Source organism: Arvicanthis niloticus, chromosome 4, assembly GCF_011762505.2.
Source record: "Arvicanthis niloticus isolate mArvNil1 chromosome 4, mArvNil1.pat.X, whole genome shotgun sequence".
NCBI lineage: Eukaryota > Metazoa > Chordata > Mammalia > Rodentia > Muridae > Arvicanthis > Arvicanthis niloticus.
The window spans coordinates 68,207,306-68,235,225 of record NC_047661.1 but is presented as its reverse complement, the minus strand read 5'-3'; the positions used below and the strand labels follow the sequence as shown (position 1 = coordinate 68,235,225).

The 27,920-nt window shown below is 42.3% G+C and overlaps 1 protein-coding gene across 9 annotated transcripts in view; it reads right to left on the bottom strand.

Moving 5' to 3' along the window:
• LOC117707044 (GON-4-like protein) overlaps positions 1-27,920 on the bottom strand; it is a 53,940-nt gene that overhangs the window by 6,944 nt on the left and 19,076 nt on the right. For 5 of the 9 annotated variants that reach the window (XM_034500358.2, XM_034500357.2, XM_076932726.1 and 2 more), the window contains 14 exons: positions 25,968-26,161; positions 25,266-25,340; positions 25,060-25,110; positions 24,452-24,502; positions 23,709-23,807; positions 22,261-22,380; positions 21,713-21,883; positions 15,314-15,417; positions 8,112-8,310; positions 7,571-7,657; positions 5,411-5,579; positions 4,246-4,390; positions 2,402-2,552; positions 25-141 (listed from right to left, as the gene is read on the bottom strand). In XM_034500358.2, coding sequence (XP_034356249.1) covers positions 25-141; positions 2,402-2,552; positions 4,246-4,390; positions 5,411-5,579; positions 7,571-7,657; positions 8,112-8,310; positions 15,314-15,417; positions 21,713-21,883; positions 22,261-22,380; positions 23,709-23,807; positions 24,452-24,502; positions 25,060-25,110; positions 25,266-25,340; positions 25,968-26,161 — 1,733 coding nt within the window. Of the gene's footprint in view, positions 1-24; positions 142-2,401; positions 2,553-4,245; positions 4,391-5,410; positions 5,580-7,570; positions 7,658-8,111; positions 8,311-15,313; positions 15,418-15,760; positions 15,904-21,712; positions 21,884-22,260; positions 22,381-23,708; positions 23,808-24,451; positions 24,503-25,059; positions 25,111-25,265; positions 25,341-25,967; positions 26,162-27,920 lie in introns of those variants that run through there. The other 4 variants (XM_076932725.1, XM_034500361.2, XM_076932727.1 and 1 more) reach the window with 3 other exon arrangements.

The window sequence follows — 27,920 nt, the reverse complement described above, 5'->3', positions numbered from 1 at the left end:
ATTTATTTTGAAGGAGGGCCAGACCTTTAACCAGAATGGAAGCCGGTGTTCTTCCTTCTCAATAGGTGGCTTCCACTGATGTGGCTGAATCTCTTCACAGCACCGCACCAGGACTGGCAGCTGTTTGGTCTTCTTATAAAACTAAAGGTGAAAACATAAAGTGTAAACCATATTCTTTCAGACTGGTAAATGGGGTGGCTGATGATTTCACACACACACAGGAGTATATGCTGAATGTTTCTGCATTTCACAGTATCTCTAACTAATGAACATTTTACAATTATTCAATATCTAAATGCAAACATCCATTCTGATTACCACTAAAACTTAAACTTATCTTCTCCAGTGACCCCCCACCCTCACTGTAGGGACCCTTGGAAATTTATGTCACAAAGAACAGAAAGTAAATGATCAAAATAATCTTATTAAACGTCTTCTCTTGTACACAGAGCTTAACCCTCATTATACACAGAAACTACTTTTAAGCAAGTAAGAGTGTTAACTGGAAAAGACACTATGAACCAAGCATCATGCAACCCATCTGTAATCCCAGGGAAAGAAGAGGAAGAGGAAAAAGAGAGGAAGAGACAGATGATGTTAGTTTCATTTTAAAAGTAAATGGGCCAGGTGTGGTGACATATCTTTAATCCCAGCACTTGGGAGGCAGAGAAAAAAGGATCTCCACGAGGTCAATACACTAGCCTGGTCTACATAGTAAGCTGCAGGACAGACAAGGGTACAGATACATAGAGAGACTCAACCTCAAATCAATCAATGAATAATTAAAGGAAGAACATACACCAAGAGACACAGCCCCAAACAAACAAACTAGCTAGATAATAAATAGAATGAATGGTGCAGCCAGTAGGCTTGAGCCTAGTACAAGGAAGGAACAGATTTCCTCAAGTTGTCCTCTGACCTCACGTGTGCACTGTGATGTGCATGCCCCTAATCATGTAAATAAGTGCGATTTTAAAAATATATAAATAGATCAAAAAATCAGGGAGGTTGACAGATGGTTCAATAGTTAAAGCACTTGCTGCTCTTACAATGAACCTGGGTTCATTTCCAACACCCACACTAGGCAATGAACCCAGTGCCCTCTTCTGACCTCCACAGGCACCTGCATACACAAGGTCCACAAATACCCAGGCACACACAAATGCACATAGAAAATAACAAACCTTAAGCAATACATTTTTAAAAGAGTAAATGAGGGTGCTAGAGACATGGTTTAGTGAGACATCGTATTCTAACACTGAAGGAGGGAGACAGAAGAGGAGGGAAGAGGGAGGAAGGAATGAAGGCAGACAGGCAAGAATCCATGACTGAAGATTAGTAACTTAGGTCTAAATCCAAACACCAATTAGTCAGGTATAACCCTGCTAAATAATCCTGCAGTGAGCACACCACCTTCCCAAACACTTGAGCGACCTGGAAAAGGGATAAAACACTTGCATAACAAAAGCCTCATAAAAATGTCTGACTCAGGCTAGAGAGATGGTTCAGTGGTTAAGAACACTGACTGCTCTACCAGGGGTCCTGAGTTCAATTCCCAGCAACCAAGTGGTGGCTCACAACCATCTGTAATGGGATCCGATGAACTATTCTAGTCTGTGTCTAAAGACAGCTACAGTGTACTCATATAAATAAAAAATAAATAAATCTTTGAAAAAAACAGTCTGACTCTTTAAACTATTTAATCTTTTCCTGTGTTGTTTGTTTATCCATGTGGAGCCCTGGGTAAACTCCAGCCTCTCAGTCTCCCAAACCCACAGGTTACCGCACTGCACTGCCACCCTGGTTCCCGTGACTCCTAAAGTACATTCTACATAACAAATATAACAACAAATTGACAAAAATAACAAAATCACAAAGCAGCTCTGGAACATGGAGAGATGGCTCCATGGTTATGATCAGGTAGTGCTCTTAGGACCCCAGCGCAGTTCCCAGCACCTATGCACCCATGTTGGGTGGCTCATAACTACATACAACTCCAGCTTCAGAGGATGTAGGCACCTGAACAGACTTGCACACGGCCACACGCAGACCCATGCTTAATTTAAAGAAAAAAAAAAAAAAAAAAAAAAAAAAGAAATCTTTTAAAGAAAAGAAAGCAGAACTGTGGAGGTTTCCGGGAAACTGTCTACCCATAGAAAGCTAGAGTAAGAGAGATACAATATGGTTAGAAGGAACAAGGACTTGTGGGATCCTGTGACATGAATAATTTCTTACTTAGGTAAGAGAGGGTAAGCTATAGGTACTTTGGAGCAAATCAATGAATCAATGCCTTAACTAGGGAAGCAGCAGAACTAATCTCACGTAGTGGGAGGAGTCACCCTTTAGATCAGCCTTCTCTTGGAGAAGAGGGAAGGAGGAGGGAGTTTTCACACTCACTCACTTTAATCACGTTGTTAGGAGCTCTGTTCAGGTTGAGGTTCTTGATTCTCACCGTCAGCTGGTGAGCAGTCTTACAAGTCACAAGGTACTTGCTGATCAGAGGCTTCGGAAACTCAGTCCCTTCAAAGTGCTTCAGTCCTAAAGCTAACAGGCTGAGAGAGAGGTGATGAGACAACCTAACTTCACATTCGGCTCACAAAGGAGCTCTCCAAACTGCTCATACTTCACAACCACTCCCCACACCTTCAGATAGTGACAGCACCGAGTATTTTAAGAAGAAAACATGAAAAGCTCGATGACCCTGGATTAATCCCCAGCACCCACTGAAAATAAATTTGCTTAAAACTCTTTGCACAAACATCCTTGAAGTCTTGTGACAGAAAAAAGAACAAACAAAAACAGCCAACTGCACACTCTCAACACCCATGAGGAAGGAGATGCCAAGGCTGAAGAAGGAGATGCCAAGGTTGAAACCAGCTTGGGCTCCATGGCACAAGCCTGTACCAAGAAAACAAGGGTTGTAATGTAGCTAACTCATTGGTTACAGTGCTTGACTACCATATGGAAGGCCCTAGGATTGAACTCTCCTGTGCCCTAGATTGGTTTCAAGAAAACAGCGGGCCTGAGATACAGTACTGAGCAAACACAAATGAGACTGCTTACAATTCACAAACAACAGAAGAGCATTACATGTCAGAATAAGCCATCCCAGGCATGGTGGCACACTCCCGCAATCGCAACACTGGAGAGGCTGAGGCGTGAGTACTGCTGGAAGCTGGGGGCTAGCACAGACTACACAATATCACTCTGTACGCAAACCCCTCCCACAAAGGTAAAAAAAAAAAAAGAAAAAAAAAAAACTCCAGTTCCAAAATTAAAAACAAAAACAAACAAACAAAACCACAGCTCTTAGGATGTGGAGGCCAAAGGGTTCAAAGTTCAAGGTCATCCACAGTAACATAACTGATACAAGTCTAGCTTTGGATCCCTTAGGGCCTAACTCAGACAACAATAAATCATGAATAACTCAAGCATAAAATGACAACTTCAAGTTCTTTGTTTTGTTGTTGTCTTGTTTGTTTGTTTTTTGGTTGGTTGGTTTTTTTCTTTTTGGTTTTTTTTTTCGAGACAGGGTTTCTCTGTATAGACTTGGCTGTCCTGAAACTCACTCTGTAGACCAGGCTGGCCTCAAATTCAGAATGTTGTCTTGTTTTGAGACAAGTTTTCCCTCTGTAGTGCTGGCTGATCTGGAACTTTCCCTGTAGACCAGGCTGGACTTGAACTCACAGATCAGCCTGCATCTGCCTCCAAAATGCTAGGATTAAAGGTATGTGCCACCATCACTCAGCAAATCCTGTGTTTTTGTAAGATTTTAAAATTAGAAGTAGGAGCAACAGAAACTAAAGGCAAAGAACAAAAAATAAACCATGCTCTCTCTCTCTCTCTCTCTCTCTCTCTCTCTCTCTCTCTCTCTCTCTCTCTCTCTCTGTGTGTGTGTGTGTGTGTGTGTGTCAGGGCTGGAGAGAGGGCTCAGTGCTTAGGAGCACAGCTTGCTCTTGCAGAGGAACCAGCTTCAGTTAGCACACACATAGTGACTCCAACACCTTGACTGGCCTCTGTTGGCACTGTCATGCACATACAAGCAGGCAAGACATCCATACTCAAAAACTAAAATAATAATGAAAAGTTTTAACATCCCCTACGAAAGAGAGAAACTTGTGTCTATGTACATGGTTTTTCTTTGGTCTACATCCTTGTCATATACATCTTATTTGTCCCAAGCTTCTCAAACAACTGTCTTTGTCTTTCTCTAATGCACTGTTGTCATCTTCACAGTAAACGTACTTATCCTCAGCCTTGGTAAAGATGGTCTTATCCCGAGGATTATTTGCCTTCAGGGAACATACTGGGAGGAGCTCTGGATACATGAAAACCTTGTTTGTGGCCAGAATCCAAGCCACTTGTTTTGGCAAACAGGGAAATTCACTGGCTATAAGGAAAAAAAAAAAAAAAAACTTGAGATAAATATAATCCAAGAACCAAAGAGCTTCACAAAGGCCTAAGTCCACTTGGCACTCACACAGGCTCTTCCTCTTACTTGACCCACTCAAGTTTCCAGTCACTGCAACCTAACACTTGCCTAAAAGGAGGTCTGCCGAGCAGATTCTCTTGTGTGCGCCTATAAGGAACACTTTCTCTACTGACACAGGAACACAGGCATGAAGAGAACCCATACATGCTGCTAGACTCACAGTTTCATCCCATCTCTCTTTAGAAAGTCTTTGTAAGACAAATATCTTCAACAAGATTTTTTATCTTCCAAGATAAAAAAATTACAATTTGGTTATTCTCTCTTACAAATCTAGTGTTTTAGATGTTGGTGAGATGGCTCAGTAGACAAACTTCCCTGGGCCTGATGACCTGAATTCAATTCCTGGAACCCACATGATAGGAGGAGAAGAACAACTCATAAAGCTGTCGGGTGTGCTTGTGCATGTGTGCATGCCTGTGTGTGCATGCGTGTGTTTAGACATAAAAATGTAATTTTAAAAATATATAGAAAATACCAGTGGCATTCCCATTTTGAATGAAACACTGATTTGGGAAATAGGCCCCACGTTAGAAATGAACTATAAACATTTGTCACACAATGTAGGTAGTTACTTTACCGCTGAGCTACATCCCTGGTCACCGTGAATGGGAACACAACTGAAACTTCACAACCTGACTTTCCTCTTTACCAAACCCCACTACTTACTGTTCATGGGACAGCAGACGCTTCCCCATGTGTCATTCACGTGTAGGTCCTAGCAATGCTTCCTGCACCCTATCTTGTCTACATCTTACTCTGGCATAGACATTAACATAAAATCAGAAAGCATAGAAAATTAAGGATAAAGGACAGAATAAATTACAAATCTCCCATACACTAAGAATTACAGTGAAAACATTAAAGCCCTGCATCTTTCACTGCCAATCAGAACCTGAACTTCACACATGCATCTCCTACCAGTCTTCTTGACAGTTTTATGAGGACTGCAGTCAATGCTGATGTGGGCGAAGTCTTCAAGGAGCTGCATAGCTCCCGTCCAGTTACAAGGCTGGAACAAGGTCTGGAACCTGGGGTTGAACTGCTGGTGAAGGGCGACGGAGTTCTCAGCAAAGGTGCCTAGCTCTTTCTGGAAAGAAAGGACACAGAGGAGTTCTGAAGTGACTCCAAACAACTAATACCACAGTCCTCGATCTCATAAGGGGAAAGGGCGATTCCTGAAATAGGATTAGAGGCAGGTAAAAATCTTTAACTGATATCATTCCATTGAATTTCTCTGTCTTTGGCCTCAGGCTCTCAGGATGGGATCTACACTCATTTGTCTTTTTTTTTTTTTTTTTTTTTTAAGTTATTTACTTACTTTTATTTTACATGCATTGGTGTTTTGCCTGCATGTATGCATGTATGTCTGTGTGAGGGAGTCAGAATCCCTGGAACTAGAGTTTTGGACTGTTGTGAGCTGCTGCCAAGTGCATGCTGGGAATTGAACCCAGGTCCTTTGGACAAACAGCCCCATGCCCTACTTTTCTAAGTCTCATACTGTAACACTCCTGTCTTCCAGATGCATGTTATACTCAAGTAGACTGAAGACTCAGCAGTTGGGTCGTTATGGTTTATGCTACAAGCCCTAGATTTAACCTCAGCAGTGTGGGGAGGAAAAATGTCAGTGTTAGATTCCCACACACATACACCAGTTTTTCAAGACAGTCTCAATCTCTAGGCCTGGACAGGATCCTAATTCAGGATCCTCCTTTCTCATTCACCAAATACTAAATATGGAAAATAAATAGTACCACCACACCCACCTCTAGTTTTGGATTTTTCTGGTTTAGGGGAATTTTGTTTGTTTTTATTTAATTTTTCAAGACAGGGTTTCTCTGTGTGATAGCCTTGGCTGTCCTGGAACTTACTCTGTAGAACATGCTAGCCTCAAACTCAGAGATCTGCCCACCTCTGCCTCCTGAGTTCTGAGATTAAAGGTGTGCATCACCACCTGACCTACTTCCTGTTGTTGTTTTGTTTTTTTAAATTTCCGATGGTCTGGAGAGCTGGCTCAGCAGTTAAAAAGCACTTGTTCTCTTATAGAGGGCCCAAGTTCAGTCCCTAGCACTCATGTGGCGGCTCACAAATGTCCATGACTCCAGTTCCAGGAGATTTGTTACCCTCTTTTGGCCTCCACAAGCATCAGGCAAACATGTTGTGCACTAGTAGGCAAAATAGTGAGGGACATAAAATAAATCTAATTTTTAAAAGTTTTCTGAATAATGCATCAAAAAATATTGTTTTCTCATGATCTTCTGGATACAGTAAGAAGTGAAAGGCCTCTTTTACCACAAAGGAAGTTTGGCACATTGGCAAACACCTTCAGGAAAGCACAAAGGGCTTCCTACAGAGTGCTCCTCTCATAGAGCCTCTTCCAATGCAAACTTCTTTCTTATCTCCTTTCACAGATCTATTATTAAATCTGTAAGAATGAGAAAGAACTGGTGGAAAAAAAAGAGAAAGAAAGGAGAGTGGGAAGGAGGGAGGACCCATCAAAATTAATAAATCTTTCAAAATACTTATAAATGTCATAAGTAAAATTAATTTACATTAAACACTAAAGGTGAGCCTAATCAGCAGGTAAGGAACTCAACACCTATAAAAACAGAAGCATCAAAGGCTGAGAGTGCTGCAGAGTTCAGTGAGTGAGTGCTGCCTAACACACAGGGACTCGGGTTAGACCCACACTGCCCATAATTTGGACAAGGTAGTGTGCATCTGTAACTCAAGTCCTTATCAAGTAGATGCAGGAAGATCAGGTGAACTCATGAGTCTGAGGCCAGCTTGAGCTACATGAGACCCCACCTCCAAAAAAGGGAAAAAAAAAGAAAAAAAAAAAAAAGCAGGGTGATGGGGGATGGATGGATCTCAAGATGAGGAGTATGCAATTAAAATGACATTCAAACATTTCCCCAGACTGTGTTCTGTCAAACAGAGGAAGTCACAGGACAGGCAGGTAGAGAGAACAAACACATCCAGGAAAGAAGAAGAAATGTAAATTACAACCAGTGCGTAACATTAACAGTTAAACGAATATCATACTTAAGTCTTCCAAGTTACAGATATATGGAACCTTACAAGAAATACTTTGGTGGTACTGGCCTCGGAGCTGAGGTTGGGGTTGGAGGTGGTGAGAAGGTAGATTTGTGTCAAGAGCTGAACATGCTGGGAAGGGAAAAAAAAGACACATTATAATGTTGCCAGTTCAGAAACTCAGATCTTACCAAAAAGTCTACAAATGTACCACAGGTATCTTGCTTCTCAGAGAGACTAGAGCAAAGCAGGATCTTGGCATCTGTTTGAGTTATGTTCGTTTGGCTAAAACCACAAACTCAGACAAACTTGAACCTCAAACTAGAGAGACTAAGACTGAAATAAGAAAAGGTAATACTGACGAGTACTTGAGTGTGAATGTGTTACTAAGAATCCCGAAATCTCTAACCCTGCACACGATCAGGGTCTTTATTTGATTTCCCACCTGACCCTCAGGCCACGAACATGATGCTGCCCTTCAGGTCCTAGTAGACAGACAGTCCTATGGGTCTAACAGAAGGTAGGACAGCCACCTGACTTCATCACACTTCACTTACTTACTACAAGACAGTGAGAAAAGCCTTGCCTGCTGCATCTGCTGCTGAAGCCTGCTCCTTTGTGCCGGGTCGAGAACCAGAGTCTGATGGACTTTCTCCTTCTGAGGCTTCAGCTTCTCCACCTCAGGCTGCTGTCTGACTGAAGACTTTTTCATTTTCAGCTGTTCAAGCAGCTCTTTCACTGTCCGATGTCGTTCATTTAGTAAGTTGGCCAATGGTTCCTCAAACCTATTCCCAACAAAGATATAACTTGTAGATTTCCCTAGGTCCACAACACAGCCAGTTCCTTACAAGGACATATTAACCAGCATGAACACCATCTGTTCACTTTGATCATGACATCTTACTAGTCTTGCTCCTTGAGGAAATATTTCCCTTGACTGTTAGCACTGTATTCAAATAAAAGAAGGCTGGTGTTAGAGGATAGTTTGAGCTCATACTTCCTGGGTTCAATCTCCAGCAATTCCAAAGAATATTCTGAAATATACTCCACCTTATTTTAATACAATTACTTCACTATATAAAACACAGAGAGAACAAATAAAATTAAACTCTAGGAGCAGAGAAGCACCAGTGTAATACAATGCCACAGGAGAGTGGGACCCCATCACTCTTACATTATACTAACACATACCACCTTATAACTGCTTCCAAATTGGAGGGACTCTGGCTAGCTCCAGTGTGTCCAGCGTGGCTCTGGCAGCCCTTGCTATTCTCTCCCATTCCTTCTACCTTGCTAAAAAACCATTATAGCTAGTCACCAAGGTTGAGTCCTTTATTGGGCCACTTCCTCCTCTTGAGGAGGACTAACAGAGTACTGGAGTCCAGTAATCGAAAGCCCCCTTTGGCTCAGCTCATTAAGATGCCCACTTACAATGAAACACCTCATCCTAACACAGGCTTTTCCCTTAATCCTTTATAAACTACCTTTTGCCTATTGACCCTGTCTTCTCTCTATTCAGAGGCAGTCCTTTGTCCTCTGGGACAAAGACCCCTCCCACCTTTCCCCTGTTGTCTTCCCCTTCTCAGCTATCCTCTATATCCTGCCTTTGTCCCTTATCCCTACCCTTTGTCTCTCTGGGGCAAACAAATCCCCTTTGTGCTGACAATTCTGTCTTGGGGGTCTTTGGCTGGCACTTTCCCTAACACCAATAGCAACAAAGAATACTGCAGAAGTGCATCATTTGGTCCCTGGTGACCTGCTAAGCCAGCGCTTTCCAATCCAGCGGCCCTTCCTTCATTTCCTTTAAAATAAAACCAAAGCCCCTAAGTGAGGATGCCCCTACCTTAGACTGGACAACACTTGCTTTGTAAGCATTAGTTCTGAGTTTGAGTGTCAGTATCCAAAACAAACAAACAAAACCAAGTAAGTCTAGCAAGGCCTTTCGACAATGTAACAAGAAAGAAATACACTAAAATCTGAGGCAGCTTAGATGGAGATGAATTCTTAGTTCAAACATTACTATACAACCACTATGAAAATAACTTCCTTCACCCATTCAAATACCTTTCTCAAACTTTTTGAACATACCACATACACTGACCATAACTGTAGCCCTACATCTTGAAGAGAAACTATTTTAGGACTATAGCAAGAATCCAAACACCCAAGCACATTAGTTCTGGGTAAAAATAAAACAAAAGATAAAGGTGACAATATTCTAGGCAATCAGAAAAAGAGGTGCTAGCCCTGCAGTGGTGGTGCATGCCTTTAATCCCAGCACTTGGGAGGCAGAGGCAGAGGGATTTCTGAGTTCGAGGCCAGCCTGGTCTACCAAGTGAGTTCCAGGACAGCCAAGGCTATACAGAGAAACAAAAACAAGAAAAAGAAAAAGAAAAAGAGCTGCTCACATGCCCACAACCAACAAATTATCAAACTCCGAGGAGCCTTCTGCAGTGTGGCAACAGTTAAATGGTAACTTTTGTAATAGGTTGAAGACATTTTCTTTTTTCTTTAGATTTAATTATTTTTACTTCCTGTGTATGAGTGTTTTGCTGACATGTATGTGCTCTAGGTTTCCAGATTTGGTGAGCTGTCACCCATGCTAGGCTGAGTTTTGGGTGATGCAGCTGTCTTTGAGTCATCTCTGCCTCTGTAATTAACCCCAAAAAAGCTCACTAGCTCAAACCGAAGAGATGGCTCAGCAGTTAAGAGTACTGACTACTCTTCCAGAGGTCCTGAGTTCAACTCCTAGTAACTACATGGTGGCTCACAACCATCTGTAATGGCATCCAATGCCCTCTTCTGGTGTGTCTGAAATAAATAAATCTTTAAAAAACACCTCACTGGTTCAAGTTGAACTTTGTTCATGGTATCTGTACTTTGGTCTGGCCTGGGCTCCCTGTGTGGAGTGAACAGGCATATGTGTATGTAATGAGTCTTGTGTCACAAAACACAAGGATATTATGCCTGAAGGGGCCAAAGGAGGATGGATGTCAGATCCCTGGAACTGGACTTACAGACAGCTGAGAGCTACCAAGTAGGTCCTGGGAATTGAACCTGGGTCCTCTGAAAGAACAGCCACTGCTCCCATCTACTGAGCCATCTCTCCAGCCCCAAGAAAGACTTAAGTAATAGTTTTTCAGACTGCTTCTTTAAACTGTGAGACATGGGAGCAGATCAAAGGACCAAGCTTGAGTGCTGTCCAAGCAGAGGAACTTATCATTTCTCCTGAAAACAAAGGCATAATCTAAGGCAACTGGAGGAATATCAGATGCTAATAGACCAACAAACACATATAAGCCATTAGGAACAATTGGTTAATACCAGCTAAGGTCCCTAGTAATATTAGGGACTGGAAGACAATAGATATTGAAGGAATGAGGAATTAGGAGTTGATGTGAGGTCAAATTTACTGAGCAAAGTGTTCCCAGGAAAGTTAAGAGGTTGACTCTGAGGGACCAGTGATTGATACGGGGCTTTAGGGGCTTTGCTGAGCCCCATGGTGGAATATGACTGTTCTCAGCTAGGGGAGAATGATTAACAGTGCCATTGGACAAAAATGACACAAAAGAAAAGATGAAGGGGTCTTTCTAGGACACCCAAATGCAAATGTGGAGTGGCCCTGTACCAAGGAAAAACTCATGGCGGTTTATGAAAGAAGGAAGAGAAGTGGAAATGGAACTGTGTGCTCACCCCCAAGGCCTTCCAGCAGTCATGTATTGCTGGCGGGGAGACAGCGTCACCCTGGTGCTCTCCCAGATCCTGGCATAATGAGTTCCCTTCCAAAGGAATCCGACAACTGAGAACCAAGCTGCTGATCTACTCTAAGGTAAGTACAAATCACTTGTTTCTGCTGGTATTTGCCACCCACCAATGTGATTCTAGAGTCTGTCTCCTCCGGCACTTCTTCCCTCCACCTTAGCTCATCATCTATCTCCCCTTGCTAACTCCTCAGTGTCTTTCCCTACTGAGCCCTTTTGGGGTACCCACCACATTGGTATCTCCCTCCTATGCTCTTTGGGGTACCCCCACGTGGGCAATTCTACTTACAAAGACACTTGAACCTCTCAAGCTATTTTCTCCTCTAACTGCTCTATACAATTCTCTCCCCTTCTACTGGGTGTCGCTATGAAGATGCATGCTTTGTAGACTCCAATTCTAAAAGCTACATCACTGTGACAGGAAACTTACAGGGCCCTTATCACATGGGAAAGGGACACCTCTTCTCTGTGACTTCAGACATTTCTCTCCAACCAGTCTCTTGGTCTGCCTGGAAAGAGCCTGGACTGGAGTTCTTGTTAACACCGCACTTCCCCACAGCTCCTCGAGTCTTTGGAACTTCCTTATGTCCCCAGAAGCTGCCTGCCAAGTCCCATGCTTCTCTACATGTTCCAGGGTCTGCAACACTTTTCTTGCCCCCTTGTCCTTGAAGCTACCTGTTCCAACTCTCCTTGTGCCCTCCTGGGCCTGTACATTCCCTTGTATCCCTCCCCCATGGTGCTTAGTCCCAAAGCTCCTACTACTGGGACCCTCCTTGGCTGGAGCTCTAGTTGTCCCCCCTCAACCCTCTTGTCCCTTTGTGGCTCACTGGTCTCTTAGCTGCCTAACCCTCCCTGTGCCCGAGTTCTTTTTAAGACCCTTCCTCCTTTTCTCCTTGGATTTTCTTAAAGTCTTGCTGTCTTACTGAAAACAGCTTGGCCTCAGGACAAGAGTGAGGGACAAAGATGGTGTAATCAAGTTTCAAATTCTCACAGATTCTAACAACTTCTGCTAGGACAACCAAATAATTAATTGCAAAGCCTCTTGCTGCTATGGTTCTACAACTTAACATTCTTAAATCTTTTATCCCTATGATTTCTCTGTGCTTTGCTCCCAAGAAATCTTTTAAGACTATGCTGTAAACACATCTCAGGATTTGTAAATTCATTGGATTTGGTAAAAGAATCTGAAAATCTGTAAAATTTGGCTTAAAACTTGTAACAAACGGCTTATAATCAAAAATCTATACACAGGTATATATGTGACTCAACTCTTGTCTAAAATATACTATGTATAACTTGGACTCAACTCCTGTTTTTTTGTTTTTTTTTAAAGATCTATTTATTTATTTTGAAGAAGGCATCAAATCCAATTACAGATGGTTGTGAGCCACCATGTGGTTGCTGGGAATTGAACTCATGACCTCTAGAAGAGCAGGGAGTGCTCTTAACCACTGAGCCATCTCTCCAGCCCAACTCCTGTTTTTAAAAAAGTCTATCAGCCAGGCGGTGGTGCCACACGCCTTTAATCCCAGCACTTGGGAGGCAGAGGCAGGCGGATTTCTGAGTTCGAGGCCAGCCTGGTCTACAGAGTGAGTTCCAGGACAGTCAGGACTACACAGAGACACCCTGTCTCAAAAATCCAAAAAGTCTATCTACTAGCATCCAAGTGACTTTCCTCCATCAGAGCTGATGACCTCATCAAAATGTAAGAAGCTATGACCGACAGCCATCTTTACTAACATTAAAGGGTACAGGCCATATGGTGTCACCAGCTTAAGATGACCACATGGCATACAGCAACAACTGTGGTACTTCTCAGTCCTGTGAAGCTCTCAATTTATCCCTGCATCTCTTTTTAATAGAAGGAAACAAGAAATATACAAAATAGTTTGAATTGACATGGATTTTTGCATAATGGTAAAAATTTAGGATTATAAAGGTCTACTCAGATTAACAAAAGCTAATTTAAGATTTACGGCTAACTATTTAAGTCTTTGTTAACTTAAACAACACCAGCCTTTCTAGAAACTTTAGATAAATAATAACATGTGTTTAAAATAAGATACATCTGAAAAATAAAATTTATGAATGCCTAAGGGCTACCCAGGGTCACAGTACCAGCAATACAGCTTCTTTGTCTTTGCACCCTTTGTTAAACTTTAGCTATTAGGATAAACTAAATCAAACTAAAAAGCCCTGTGAGAATGGTACACTTCGATTAATAATTTTATTTTGATACTAAAAAAGTTTCAATTAAAAAATTAGGGTTTAAACTTGGTGTGGTAGTACATTTTTTTTTTTTTTTTGAGACAGGGTTTCTCTGTGTAGCCCTGGCTGTCCTGGAACTCACTTTGCAGACCAGGCTAGCCTCAAACTAAGAAATCCACCTGCCTCTGCCTCCCAAGTGCTGGGATTAAAGGCCTGAGCCACCACTGCCCAACTTCTTAATATTTAATAAATAATGGTCCTCAAAACTTTTCAGAGATCTGCTGAATATGGCTTTTAAAACGCTTAACACAAAAAGCTTTACTAAGACTGAGAGAGACCTCCAGATCCTAGCTGTGGTCTGAAGGTCTTCAAAGAAAATGATGGCCCACAGAAGAACTCTACCCAGAACATGCTTTAAATGTATCAAGGAGAGCCTCAACATGAAATATTGCCCTTCACTTCGCCCTCTGCAGGATCTGTGCAAACTGTGGTCAGGTGAACTATTGGGGAGCTGACTGCCCCACTTTGCCTGGACTACACAGCCTGGTCCTCCAAGTTCCTTCTCTACAGCAAAGTCTGTTGGATCTTTTGGGCCTGGTGGCCAAAGACTGACACTGCCCTGGGACTTCTGCCCCTCAAAGAAATCAAGATTACCATGGAGGGTAATTGTTCAGGTAGCCAGTAAGTATCAGTCACTTTTAATAGATTTGTACCTACTTGGTGTACTGAATCATTGCTGGATCTCCAAGCTCCTACTATGAGCTTTTCTGCAATATGCATCTTAATAGAGACCACAGACATTGGTAACGCTAACATATCTAAAATTTTATCTCTTTTGATAAACAACAAATTCTTGTAAGCTGCATGGATCTGACTTCAATTGTCTTCTCCCTGGTCAAATGGACTCCAGATAAGTCTTGTCAACCACCATCTTAAGTCTCCTATCTACTGCCTACTCTTGAGGGTAGGAGCTTTCTTTCTCCCCTGGTCTTGGGACTGCCCTCAGCCAACTACCAGGATTGTGGGCCAGGAAATTTCAAATGCACACCCTGGATAAACATTTCCCCTAAATTCCTTTCCTTTACTTTCTCTCCCTGGTGATCTGTGCCAGCAGATTTAAAATCAACTACAGACTGCTCCAGCAACACGATCAGCTCCAAGTGTCAACTCCACAGCATCTTACCCCAGGTGGTTCAGCCTCTCAGACTGCTCCAACAGGGCCTGTGCTTTGCTATCTCCAGAAGTCCCACAGAACCTAGACAGTGACTAAAGAGCCTGCTCTTCCTGGCGTTGACCAGCATTTGAGCTTTCTTGGGTCCCCAACTATGGTACCCAGGTGTCAGCAGGAAGTGGTCATAGAAGATAATGTCACCCCTTATCACTTACTAGTTAGTAACTTTATACAAAAAGGCTTGTTTCTGGCTCTTCAGACATCATAGCAGGATGCTTACTCAATCAATGCCTAAGTGTCAAATTAGATGTTAATGACAAAGCATGAACACAGCATCATGACGGCGGAGGGTGGTTTCTGTGGCTGGCCATTCAAAGCTCCCAACACCTCTCCAGCACCGCTCGGCTACAGGAGCTGCTCTAAGGCCCAGCTATGCTTTTTCTCCTTTCCCAAACAGATACAGCTTTGTCTAGAGCTGCACTGCCCCAAAGCAAGGAGACTGTTTTTGTTTGTTTGACAACAAACTTACCTCCAGGACTCCCCATCCTAAACAAGAGGGTGATTAAAGATTAACTATAATTTAAAAAAAAAAAATCAAACATTTTCAAAATACATTAATCCCTTCACTCTAAGTCTCAGCCAGCATACCGTAGGGCTTGAGGGGTGTTGAAGCTAGGCCGAGACTCTGTTGCACGTTCCTCTTCCTCTGGGCCATCGTCTTCCATATTGGAGAATCCCATTTCATCTTGAAACTGTGGGAGAGGGGAAAAAAAAAAAAAAAAAGAGGAGGGTTTTCTCAAGGGAATGATCCCTATTTATAAATATCTCTAGCAATGAGAAACGTAAGTAAAAACTACAGAATTCAGAAATTTTAATAATGTTGAGACCCAAAAGAGAGCCTACAGGCTGGAGTTGACTCAGTGGTTAAGAACACTCGCTGCTCTGGCAGAGGACCCAGGTTCAAGTCCCATCCCCAAAATGGTAGCTCATAACCATCTGTAACTCCAGTCCAGAGAATCCAAAGGCCTCTTCTGACCTTCAGAGTCACCAAGCATGTAGTATACAGACAAACACTCAGCAAAACCACACACTCACATAAAAAATAATATTTCTCACTTAAGGAAACTCTTCTCTGCAACTGACAGAGACCATTACAGAAAACTACAACCAATCAAAATGGAGATCTGTGGAGCCCAGTCACAAAGAACATGTCTACAGCACACTCCTGCCCAGTCGAAAAGGACATATTACGACACACTTGCACCCAGTCGCAAAGGACAAATTACAGCACACTCCTGCCCAGTAACAAAGGACACATCTAAGGCACTCCTGCCCAATCACAAAGGAAATAACACAGTCCTGCACATAAGGTTCCAGGAACATGGCAGAAAGGGAAGCAGAAAGACTGTGAGAGCAAGAGGAACGGCTAGAACCACTCAGCGTGGGTGCCGAGAACTGCAGTGATGTGAACAGTGAAGTCTTGTGTCTGGCTTTGGGTGAAATGATTCAGCAAAACCTTTACAATGTTCAGGTCAATTAAGAGAAGCTGAGAAATTATTCTCAGACTGTTTGAACCTTCTTCAAGGTTCTCTAAAGAATCTACATTTAGGGCCATATGAGAATTTGCAGATGAACCACCCTTGATCCTAAGACAGTCCTGGCAAACCTGGACTTCTTCCTTTTGATTAAGGCTAGCCATGGTCAGAAGGGACTGAGATTTGTGTGGGTCATCTACTGATGCCCAACACTGTGGACCAGGAGGGAGAGGAGTCCAGCTGAGACTGGGCATGAAAGAAGTTGTGCTTGCAAGGAGGTAAACGCATCTCTAGGATTTTGGCAGAGGTCATGGGAAATTCAACTGCTGGTCTGTGTAATTTCTCAGGAGCAGAATTATTGCCTAGGTCTACAAAAAAACAAAAAACAAAAAAACCCAAAAAAAACAAAACAAAACAAAAACCCCAAACCCTCAAGTATTTCCAATAACACTGCAGCAAATGCCACCAGATATTCAACATCCTCAAGGTTATGTTCAGATTAACTGGAAACCTTCATATAAAGCAGATTTGAGGCAATTAAAGTGGTAGCATATGGAATGCATATGTGAGACAGGTAATAAACAATTGGGCTATGCAGAACAGAATTATACCACAAGATTGGAAGGACTTAATGACAGCTATATTAGAAGCTGGCCCTCAATTTCAATGGCTTACATGGTAGAGAAAGGAATCAGTGGCCATGGAACAACATAACCAGGCTAAAGAAATAAGTATAACAAAGGATCGTTTGTTAGGTGAAGGTCAATTGCTGACTGGCGTAAGCAGATACAACTTGATGATGCTGCTTCAACACAATGTCACTTGGTGGCTTTAAGGGCTTGGGGCAAAGTTGAAGAAGCAAGAAAAAAAAAGACTCCATCTTTTACTAAAATTACCCAAGGTCCTGGTGAGGTATTCATTGACTTTTACAAAGATTTAACTTCAGCAATGCAAAAAGCAATAGCAGATTCAGGTGTTAGCTACTTGAATCTCTGGCTTTTGAAAATGCAAATAATGAATGAATGCCACTAAACCTCAAGGTGTTTCCCAAGAGGAATGGATTAAAAACTACTGCTGATAGTCAATCTGCTGCAGATGATGCAACTTTAATTGAACAAGCCTTAGCTAAAGGTATTTATTAACTCTCAGAAAGCATGATGCTTTTACTGTGGGAAGGTTGGACATTTGGAAAAAAGAATGTAGATATTTGCTTACTAAAGGAAATGCCTCATTTCAAAATAAACAAAATATATCACCAAGAATTTGTAATAGATGTGAAAAAGGCAGATACTGGGCTAATGAATGCCAATCAGTAAGAAATCTGCAAGGAGATGTTTTACCATCCAGAAACCAGACAAGGGGACTATCTCCGGACCCAAGCACAAACAACACAAGCCAACAATGTCCTGTCAGCAATGAAATAGTAACTAACAGGGCAATCAGAGGAATGTAAACTCAGTTTTGGAGAGTTAATGCATGCTACTTCACATAGTGCTGCTCTTGACTTGACAGTGGGAAATATCTAACACTGTCTCCATAAATTCCTTGTTATAAAATAGCCACTGGTGTGTATGATTCTATTCCTACAGGAAGAGTAGGGATGATTTTGGGAAGTAGTGGTTTCACAACTTAAGAGTTTACTGTATATCCAGGATTAATAAATGAAGCTTATCAAGGTGAAATTAAAGTCAAGGCTTATGTTAAGAAAACCACACAATTAGAGCCAGGTAATGGCTCAATTACATTACTCCCAGATCACAAAGGTAAAGCAGCTCCAATAAATAGGACAGGAGGATTTGGAAGCTGCGGTGGTTTAAATCTGCTTGGCCCAGGGAGTGGCACTATTAGGAAGTGTCATCTTACTGGAGGAAGTGTGTCACTGTGGGAGTGGGCTTTGATACCCTCCTCCTAACCACGTGGGAGCCAGTCTTTTCCTAGCAGCCTTCAGATGAAGATGTACAACTCTCAGCTCCTCCTGCCTGGATGCTGCCATGCTCCTGCCTTGATGATAATGGACTGAACCTCGGAACCTGTAAGCCAGCCTCAATTAAATGTTGTCCTTTATAAGATATGCCTTGGTCATGGTGTCTGTTCAAAGCAATGGAAACCCTATGACAGAAGATCTGAGAAGAAAGTATTTTGGCAAACTGTTATTAATGATGAAAGGCCAAAATAAAGGTGATAAATGGTATTGAACTTAGCTGTTTAGTGGACACTGGGGCAGATGTATCTATAATTTCTGAAGAATCTTAGAATCAAAATTGGCCATGGCGAGAAGTCTCTACTCTGTTTATAGGTATTGGAACAATATCGCATGTGAGCCAGTGTTGACTGGAATAAATATATATGTCCAGAAGGTCAAATAGGAAAGTTAAAACTTACGTGGCTGACATAGTCATAACCCTATGAGAAAGGGATTTGTTACAACAATGGGAACTCATATTAGTGTTCCTTCAGTTTCAGAAAGAGCTCATAAGATTATATTTAAAATGGGTTATATTCCTGGAAGTGGTATTGGAAAAAAATTATCAAGGGTTTCTCTGTATAGCCTTGGCTGTCCTGGAACTTACTCAGTAGACCATGCTGGCCTCGAACTAAGAAATCCACCTGCCTCTGCCTCCCTAGTGCTGCGATTAAAGGCGTGCGCCACCACCGCCTGGCTCTGTTTTCTGTTCTGTTTAGTGGTTTTGATTTGTTTTGTGTTATTGTTGCTGTTGTTGTTGTTACTTTAAGTCCAAGTTGGTCTTGAACTAGTTATTGCCTTGCTGAGATTCTAAGACACTCTTTTTTTCTATTTAGGCTTAGAGGCTGCAAATCTCAGTGCTCTTTCTATTCCCATTCTTGCAGTGCTGAGGTTATAGACACACACTAAGCCAAGCCAGACTGCTCATGGGAACATGGGTGCTGGGCTCTGATTTCAGGTCCTCATAACCATGCAAAAAACATTAAGCACCTTAACTACTAAGCATTCTCTCCACCCCTCATACAAATTTTACCATTTTTCTATCTTTTGGAAGACTAGCATTGGACTTTGGACTGGATTGTATGTAATGTGCACACTGCACTAGTAAGATGGTCCTCTCACATCATTAGTTATTCCAGTCTGTGAGAGGCATCTTGTGATTTCTTAATTTGTTTCTCCAATGTCTTAAGTTCTCAGTGTACAGGCACTTCCTTAGTGAGGTTAATCCAAGCCCACACCACCCAGACAACTATGAATGGGATTCTTTCTGATCTCTTGCTCAGTATGCTAATCATTGGTACAAACAGAGGGTTTTGATCTGGGTATAGTTAATTCTGTAAGCTCGTCTGGGGAGATTGTTCAGGAATGCACTTGCTGCACAAGCATGAGGACCAGGGTTCCATTGCCAGTACAAGAAAAAAAAAAAAAAAAAAAAAAAAAAGGGAGGGACACAGAGATGGTTCTTTGGTTGACAGGCCTTGCATTGGTTCATAGCCACAATTAGCTTATGACTGCCTGTGACTCTAGTTCCACAAGAACCCATGGGCTCTCAGAACAAAGAAAGAAAAGGTGGGTATGGTGGCATGGTTGTGGTAAGTTCCTGGCTAGAGAATGATACCATCTCAATCAATCAATTGCAATGAGTGTGTGTGTGAGTGTGTGTGTGTGTGTGTGTGTGTGTGTGTGTGTGTGTGTGTGCTGCCATTTTGCTGAATATGCTTGTTAGGTCTAAGACTTTTCAGATGAAGTCTTTAAGGTCTCTTAAGTACAAAATATCAAACATAAATTTTTCTGTGTATCCTTTACTTGGTTTTGAGTCATAGTCTCATGAGCACAGGATGGTCTTCAGCTGTTTCCCAGCACCTACGTCCATAAGTGGATGTCAGGTATTGCTACTACAGCGTTAAGGTTTTTAGGAATTGTTTGCTTTTTAGTTTTTTTTGATACAGGCCATTACCATGTAGCCTTGGCTGGCCTGGAATTCAATATACAAGCTAGGCTGGCCTCAAACACACAAAGATCTACCTGCCTTTGCCTTCCCAGTACTGGGATTAAAGGCATGTGCCACCATGCCCAGCAGGGATTTTTTGTTTTGTTTTGTTTTGTTTTGTTTTGTTTTCTTTTTCAAGACGGGGTTTCTCTGTGTAGCCCTGGCTGTCCTGGAGCTCACTCTGTAGACCAGGCTGGCCTCGAACTCAGAAATCCGCCTGCCTCTGCCTCCCAAGTGCTGGGATTAAAGGCATGCGGCACCACCGCCAGGCGGGATTTTTTTTTTAATCTATTCATCCTCTCTGTCTCTGTCTCTCTGTCTGTCTCTCTGTCTCTGTCTCTGTCTCTGTCTCTGTCTCTCTCTCTCTCTCTCTCTCTCTCTCTCTCTCTCTCTCTCTCTGTGTGTGTGTGTGTGTGTGTGTGTGTGTGTGTGTGTGTGTGTGTGTGTGTGTTGAAGAGCATGAGGGTTCTAGGAAATTAAATCAGATTGTCAGGCTTTGTTAACAAATAACTTTTACTTGGTGAACCTTCCTGTTAGCCTTCAATTTATTTATTTCTATTTTATACATATAGGTATTTCAGCCTAAACAGAACACACCATTTGTACGCACTGTCCACAAAGAACAGAAGAGGGTGTGTGATCCCCTGAATTAAGAGTCATAGGCAGTTGGTAGCTAAATGTGGCTGAATCCTTTGGAAGAGCAGCCAGTGCTCCTGTTTGTTTGGGGGGTTTTGGTTTTTTATTTTGTTTTGTTTTGTTCTCTGAGACAGGGTTTCTCTGTGTAGCCCTGGCTGTCCTGGAACTCACTCCATAGATCGGGCTGGCCTTAAACTCAGAGCTAAAGGGGTGAGCCATCACCAATCCTGGCAACAATGTTCTTAATCACTGAGCCATCTCTACAGCTGCAGAATTTTTAAGTTTTTTAAATTGATTGTAGTTGTAAGTCTCTTATCAAAAATGTAGTTTGTAAATATTTTCAAATATTCTAAGTTTGTCTTCATATTACCTTTTTCAAAAAAATCTGTTTTTTGTGCTAGGGTTAAAGGCCATCTACCACTGTGCCCAGCTTACCTTGCCAATTTTAAATACTGTCCCACAGTTTACTCCTTTCTCAAAAGCTGTCATTCTCAGTCAGGCATGGTGGTGTGCACCTTTTATCCCAGCATTCGAGGAGGCTAAGGAGGGTGGACCACCTAATGTTTAAGGCCATCTGGTCTATATATCAAGTCCCAAGCCTTCCTTCAAGGACTATGTACTACAACCCTGTCTTTTAAAAAAAAAAAGAAAGAAAAAAAGAAAAAGCCAGGATGGGTGTCTTTAATCCCAGCACTTGGGAGATAGAGGTGGGTGATCTCTCAAAAACCAAAATAATTAATAACAACAACAACAACAAAAGGACTGCATTTTTACTTGAGAAAAACATCACAAGAGAATCAAAGCCAAACAATAGCAGGACACCCACTTAAGAAACGACTCTTCCTGTCAGCCCCACTACCTTCTCTGAGCAGAAAGTAAATAACCTAAAGTTATTCTGTCAGCAACTCAACAGTGATGCTTACCTGGAAAGTGTCCATGCAGACAGGACTGGATGCCAGCTCCTCCTCCACTGCATCTAGCTTCTCCATGAAAGCACTGTCTCTGGTCTGCTTAGGTTTTGGAGGAGGTGGAGGCCCCATGGGCACGACCTCAGCACTGATGTGCCTGAGCGCAGGGGTGGTAACTTTCTCAACCTGATTAAAAAAGGACACTGTGTTAGAAAGAGAGGAGGGAGAGGAAAAGGCAGGTCTTTCACATGCACTTAATGTGGCCATTTTCCTCTTTTCTAGATGCAGACAGATGAATGGCAACTTCAACACACAGATCTAACTAGGTATCATCTCATTTCCAATGAAGCAAACAGAACACTACTTGGCTTTAAAAACAGCATATAAAACAGGAGAACTCAGAAAACCTCTCTGCCATGACTAGGTCTCAGTCATCTCTAACTGTTCATTCACTTGAGAAACTTTGAAAAAGTGACAACCTAAATTTCCATTGATAGACCAGCTACTTATAAAGAAGCCAGTGCTCATGTAGTGAGTAACGTCTCTCGTCTGACACTGTTTACCTCTGACAACACGCCACTCTCCTCATCTGTCTCGGCCACTTCAGAAGACCGCTGCAGTCTGGATCTCTTCACTCCCCGAGGAGACGAAGCAGTGCTTTCAACATCACTTTCCAATAAGCTCTAAAACAAACCCAGGGTGCTCTCATGGGTGTGCCCCAACCTCTGGCCAGAGCACGAAATGTCACAACACAATAAAGCACAAAATACCAGTCAATTGGGATTTGAGTTGGTAGGCTGGCACAGATGACAGATATGCGACCAAGCCTGAGTTTAACTCCCAAGATCCACACGGTAGAAGGAAGAATGTATTCTTACCAGGATGCCCTCTAATCTCTACCACCAAACTGTGGCACACACACACAACCAACCCCACACACAGACATATACACAGATATATACATACATACATATATAATATGTATCATAGAAAGAATAGGTCATGTATACAATAATTGTATATATCATAGAAAACAATGAATTTTCAATGACTTAATAGCCTAGAGATAGAAAAATGGCAGGAATCAAATCTTTAGCTTCACCTCATTATAAACTGTTATTTAAAAAAAAAAAAAGGAAAAGAAACCCTTTCTTGAAAAAAGAAAAGGCCAACTGCCAGGTGGTGGTGGCACACGCCTTTAATCCCAGCACTTGGGAGGCAGAGGCAGGTGGATTTCTGAGTTCGAGGCCAGCCTGGTCTACAGAGTGAGTTCCAGGACAGCCAGGGCTACACGGAGAAACCCTGTCTTGAAAAAAACAAAAAAACAAAAACAAAACAAACAAAAAAACAAAAGGAAAAAAGGCCAACTATGGTGGCACACACCTTTAATCCCAGCACTCAGGAGGCAGAGGCAGGAAGATCTCTTATCATTTTGAAGATAGCTTGATCTACCTAGGGAACTCTAGGCTAGCCAAAACTCCATAATGAGACCCTTTCTCAAAAATAAAATAAAGAATAAATTATTAATAATAACAACAATAATAAAGTTCATAAACAGAAAAACTTACACCATAGTACATAAAGGTATATATCAGACGATACATAGGTTCACACTATGTGATAGGTACAGAGGTGATGTAACTATAAAGAAAACAGTAGCTACTATCAAGACTTCAGGGTTGGGGTAAAACTTGTCTGTTGGTTTCTAAGACAGGGCATAGAACATATTGTTAGCTGAGGATAAAGTTGAATCCCTAACCCTCCTACCTGCACTTCCCAGGTATACTGAAACTATAGTACACGTTTGTGTCATGTGTGTGATATTTTATAACGTAAGCTTAGATATTTAGGGAGTCTGAAGAGCAGAAAAACACCTCACAGCAAAGCAATTTTTAGGAAAGAGAAGCATGCCTTAATCATCTCTCTCGAATGAGTGACAACACTAATCCCCAAATCAGCCCTTCCTATGAAGCCCAGCTTTATTCTCCACTAACAATGAGCACACACTGACCTCTTCAGCTGTCTCATCTTCCTCTTCCTCATCTGGCTGGTACTCTTCATCTGAGGAGTCATCTTCTTCAAGGTGAATATCCACAAACTGTGGAGGCTGCTTTAATAGAAACACACACAAAAAAGTGGGGGTGGGGGTACAGAAAGATGGTTTAGCAGCTAAAGACGCAGCCCAGTGACCTGAGTTTAACCCGCAGGACCAGTTAGCAGAAGGAAAAGCAATTTCCACAACTGTCTGTCCTCTAAGCTCCACATGCCATGGCAGGTGCTCCCTCCACTCAATACACAAATGAATATGTAAATATAAAATAACAAAGAGTAAGAAAGGAATGGGAGGGAAGCTAGAAAGCTCAGGGCAGAATGCATGCTCACCATGCATGAGGCTCTGGCTTTGAGCAGCAGCAGCAGCAGACAGATGGGTAAAGAGAGGGGGAGGGAGGGAAGGAGGGAGGGAGGGAGAGATGGAAGAAAGGGAAGCACGGATCACACACATTTGGAAAATAAAGTGAAGATATTAGAGGAAAAAAGAAATCTATGAGTCTAATGTACAGGCGCATCAAACAACACAGACAGTACTGTATAATGCCATAAGGTACAAGGTTAGGCATAACAGAATGGAAAAACTCAAACCTGTAAATAAAAAAAGACAGGTCTACAAAGTAGTGAATACAGAGGAAATAGTTAGGTTTCAAAACTGATGAAGTATTTTGGAAAAAGAGTAACAATGACTGCTTCTAAGTTTACCTTAATTTCATTGGCTTTCTTAATTGGTGAAATATTCCAAGTTGGAATTACCTATCAAAAAGAATGTAAGTAATAATATGAAGCTGCTTCTCCTTTTACTGATAATCAGAAAGAGCCAACTACTTAATAAGTAGCTAGAGTACACTACAGATGCTGACTGTCACTGAGCACAGTATCCTAAAATAGCTGGAGGATTTATAATCCCAGCACTTGCAGGGCTGAAAGGAAGAATGTCAAAAGCTCAGAAGAGCTTCGGCCACTCAGTAAGATCGCTGTCAGCCTGGGTCATAACATGTGACTTGCCTCAAGCAATGCCCCACCACCCCACCACCAAAGCTTCACAACTCGCAAGAAAGGAGCACTAACCAACGATGAAACCTGGATGTCCTTGACTCATGCCAGAGTACCACAGGAAAAACTGGGTGGGGTGGCTCACACTTATAATCCCGTGTATATTAGGCAAGCTCACACTGAGCTAAGAGTCCCAGCCTACACATCATTCTGTCAAGAGGCAAACCCAGACCAAAATTGCTCATGACTTCCTTCTCTATCAATAACCTAGAACGACATTCTACTTCCCAAGACAAAGAGAAACTCAGAACACATACCACTCCTTTCTCCACAACTTCCTTCAGTTTAGAGCGTGTCATCTTAGGCTCCTAAGAAGGGACATACAGGAACAAAGTAGTCAATAAAAATTATGCCGTCATTTTTCAAATCTGAGATGTGTCGAGGTGTTTACAAACTCCTACATGGCCTCCCACACTTGGACAGTTCCCATGACGGTTGGAAAGACTGACAGGAAGCTACTCACAAACAGTGGCATGTCTTCTGTCTCACTGATTGCTGCCTTCATCATGGCCACAACATGTTCATTTGTGATTACTTCCTGGAGGGGAGAGAGAAAATCCCACCTTAGACCAAGGGATTTGTCATCTGGACTATACTCTACTGTATGTTACTCTGCCGCTAGACTTTTGTGGAGGATTCTCAAGCAGCTTCAACCTGGGGTCAAGTGAGGCAATTAAAGACAAAGGAGACAGATGCAGTCCTTGAAACAACGTAGGAGCAAATGGCCCCATTCATTACCTGATATTAGAACCAGGAATATGCAGACCTAGGTAGGAGGTGGAAGAGAATTATATATCAAAAGCATTCTTTTTTTTTTTTTTTTGTCTTGTTAAGGATAGAAGCCTGGCCATTCTTGTGCATGCTAAGCAAACACTCTGCTAGTTCTCAAAGGCATTCATTACATATGTACAAAGCACTACCAACTACTACTATGGCTGTTTTTCTGACATGGTCCATTATTGATCTAATCGGTGGAAGAAAGTATAGGTAGCTCATCTTCTCAACACGTGTGCTGAGTGCAGGGAGAAACCTGTCTCAGGATGTGGAACATTTTGTCACACATAAACGACAAAATTGCTAATCACATAGCAGGAGTCGAGGGCTTGGGCATTTGTTCTCTATGGAAGTTTCTATGCAGATTGAGTAGCTGCCCACGGCGACTCACATGCAGGATGTTTCGGACATTGACTGCCGTCAGATTGTGCTGCTTGGCGCCATCCTCTAAGGTGCGGTCCAGCACATCATCCAGTTTTGGGTCGTATGCCGTTGTCCCTTGCTCCTGACCCTTTCCATCTCGCTTCCTCTTGGTACCCTTTTTAGTTTTTTTCTTTTTATCGCTTTCTTCACCGTCTTGCTCTTCTGCAAATAAACCAAGAAGAACATCACCAAAATCTCCTAAAATACTCCTCTAGGAACTTAGGTCCAAGCCAGCAGTAAAAGAAAATCAACCTGCCTGCTGTCTGACTTTGAAAACCAAACACCATGATGTGGCAGTATGGCTTATCATGAAGTTGGTAATGGTACTATGGTACTAGTCATAATAGTTAACACTCAGCTAGGCACTGGTAGTAAGCACCTTCAATTCCAGAACTCGGGAGCAGAAGCCAGCTTGGTCTACACAGTGATTTCCAGAATAGCCAGTCAGAGCTAAATAGTGAGACCTTGTCTCGAAAAAACAAAACAAAATAGCTAACACAAGCCAGGCAGTGGTGGCACATACCATTAATCCTAGCTGATCTCTAGGCAGAGGCAGAAGATCTCTGATTTTGAGGCCAGCGTGGTCTATAAAGAGAGTTCCAAGATAGCCAAGGCTACACAGAGAAACCCTGTCTCAAAATAACAAACAGAGAGAGAGAGAGAGAAAGAGAGAGACAGAGAGAGAGACAGAGAGAGACAGAGAGAGAGAGAGAGACAGAGAGAGACAGAGAGACAGAGAGAGCGAGAGCAAGGAGGGAAGGAAAGAGGGAGGGAAGGAAGAAGGAAAAGAAGAAAGAAAAAAACTGACACTCATGAAACATAGACACTATTAATTTTCCCATTGTTCAGATTAGAAAACTGAAACAGAGAAGAAGCATCCCTGCCAGGTCTAAGTGGCAAATCTCTAACACTTTAGGACAAGAGGCAGGAGGATTACATACCAGGTCACTAGAGTACATAGAGAATAATACAAACTACATAAAGAACCTCTGCTTGGACTGGAGAAATGGTTGGCGATTAACAGCACTGTCTACTCTTCCAGAGGTTCAATTCCCAGCAACCACATGGTGGCTCACAACCATCTCTAATGGGATTGGGTTCCCCCTTCTGGTGTGTCTGAAGACAGCTAAAGTATACTCCTATACATAAAATAAAAAAATAATTCTTTGCCAGGCAGTGGTGGCTCACGCCTTTAAACACAGCATTTGGGAGGCAGAGGTAGGAGGATTTCTGAGTTTGAGGTCAGCCTGGTCTACAGAGTGAGTTCCAAGACAGCCAGGACTACACAGAGAAACCTTGTCTCAAACACCTACTCCCCCCCCCCCCAAAAAAAAAAGAACATGGACCTTATTCTGCAAAGACTTGATGAACCAGGGTGAGGAGATATGAAGGAGGGGGTCCCCTACCCTCTTAGAGGAGAAGGAGATGGGAGATGGGGAGGGACTCTGTGAGGCAGAGACCAGGATGGAGAGGGCGCCCAACTGGGATGTAAAATAAACAAGAATATATTAAATGAGACTTGGGAAAATATTTATAAAAAATAAGAGGGGCTTGAGACCAAGCCTGACTGCCAAGCCCCGGAACGCACATGTTGAGAGGAGAAAACCAATTTCTCCAAGTTGTCCTCTGACATCCATAGGTGAACCATGGCACCACTCTCTAAACAATACTCACTCAATCCATCCATCCATCCATCCATCCATCCATCCATCCATCCATACATACATAAATTCCATTTTATTCAATTTGCATAAAGCCCCTAGTGAGAAGATAGATGTGTTTTACAAAAGAGAACATTGAAGATTCCATCACCATGGTAACATAGTTAATTTATGAAATTGGTACACAAACCTAGAATTTCTGATATATTATGTGATTTGTATGGAGTAACAATTTCACTACAGAGTCTAGAATTAGAATG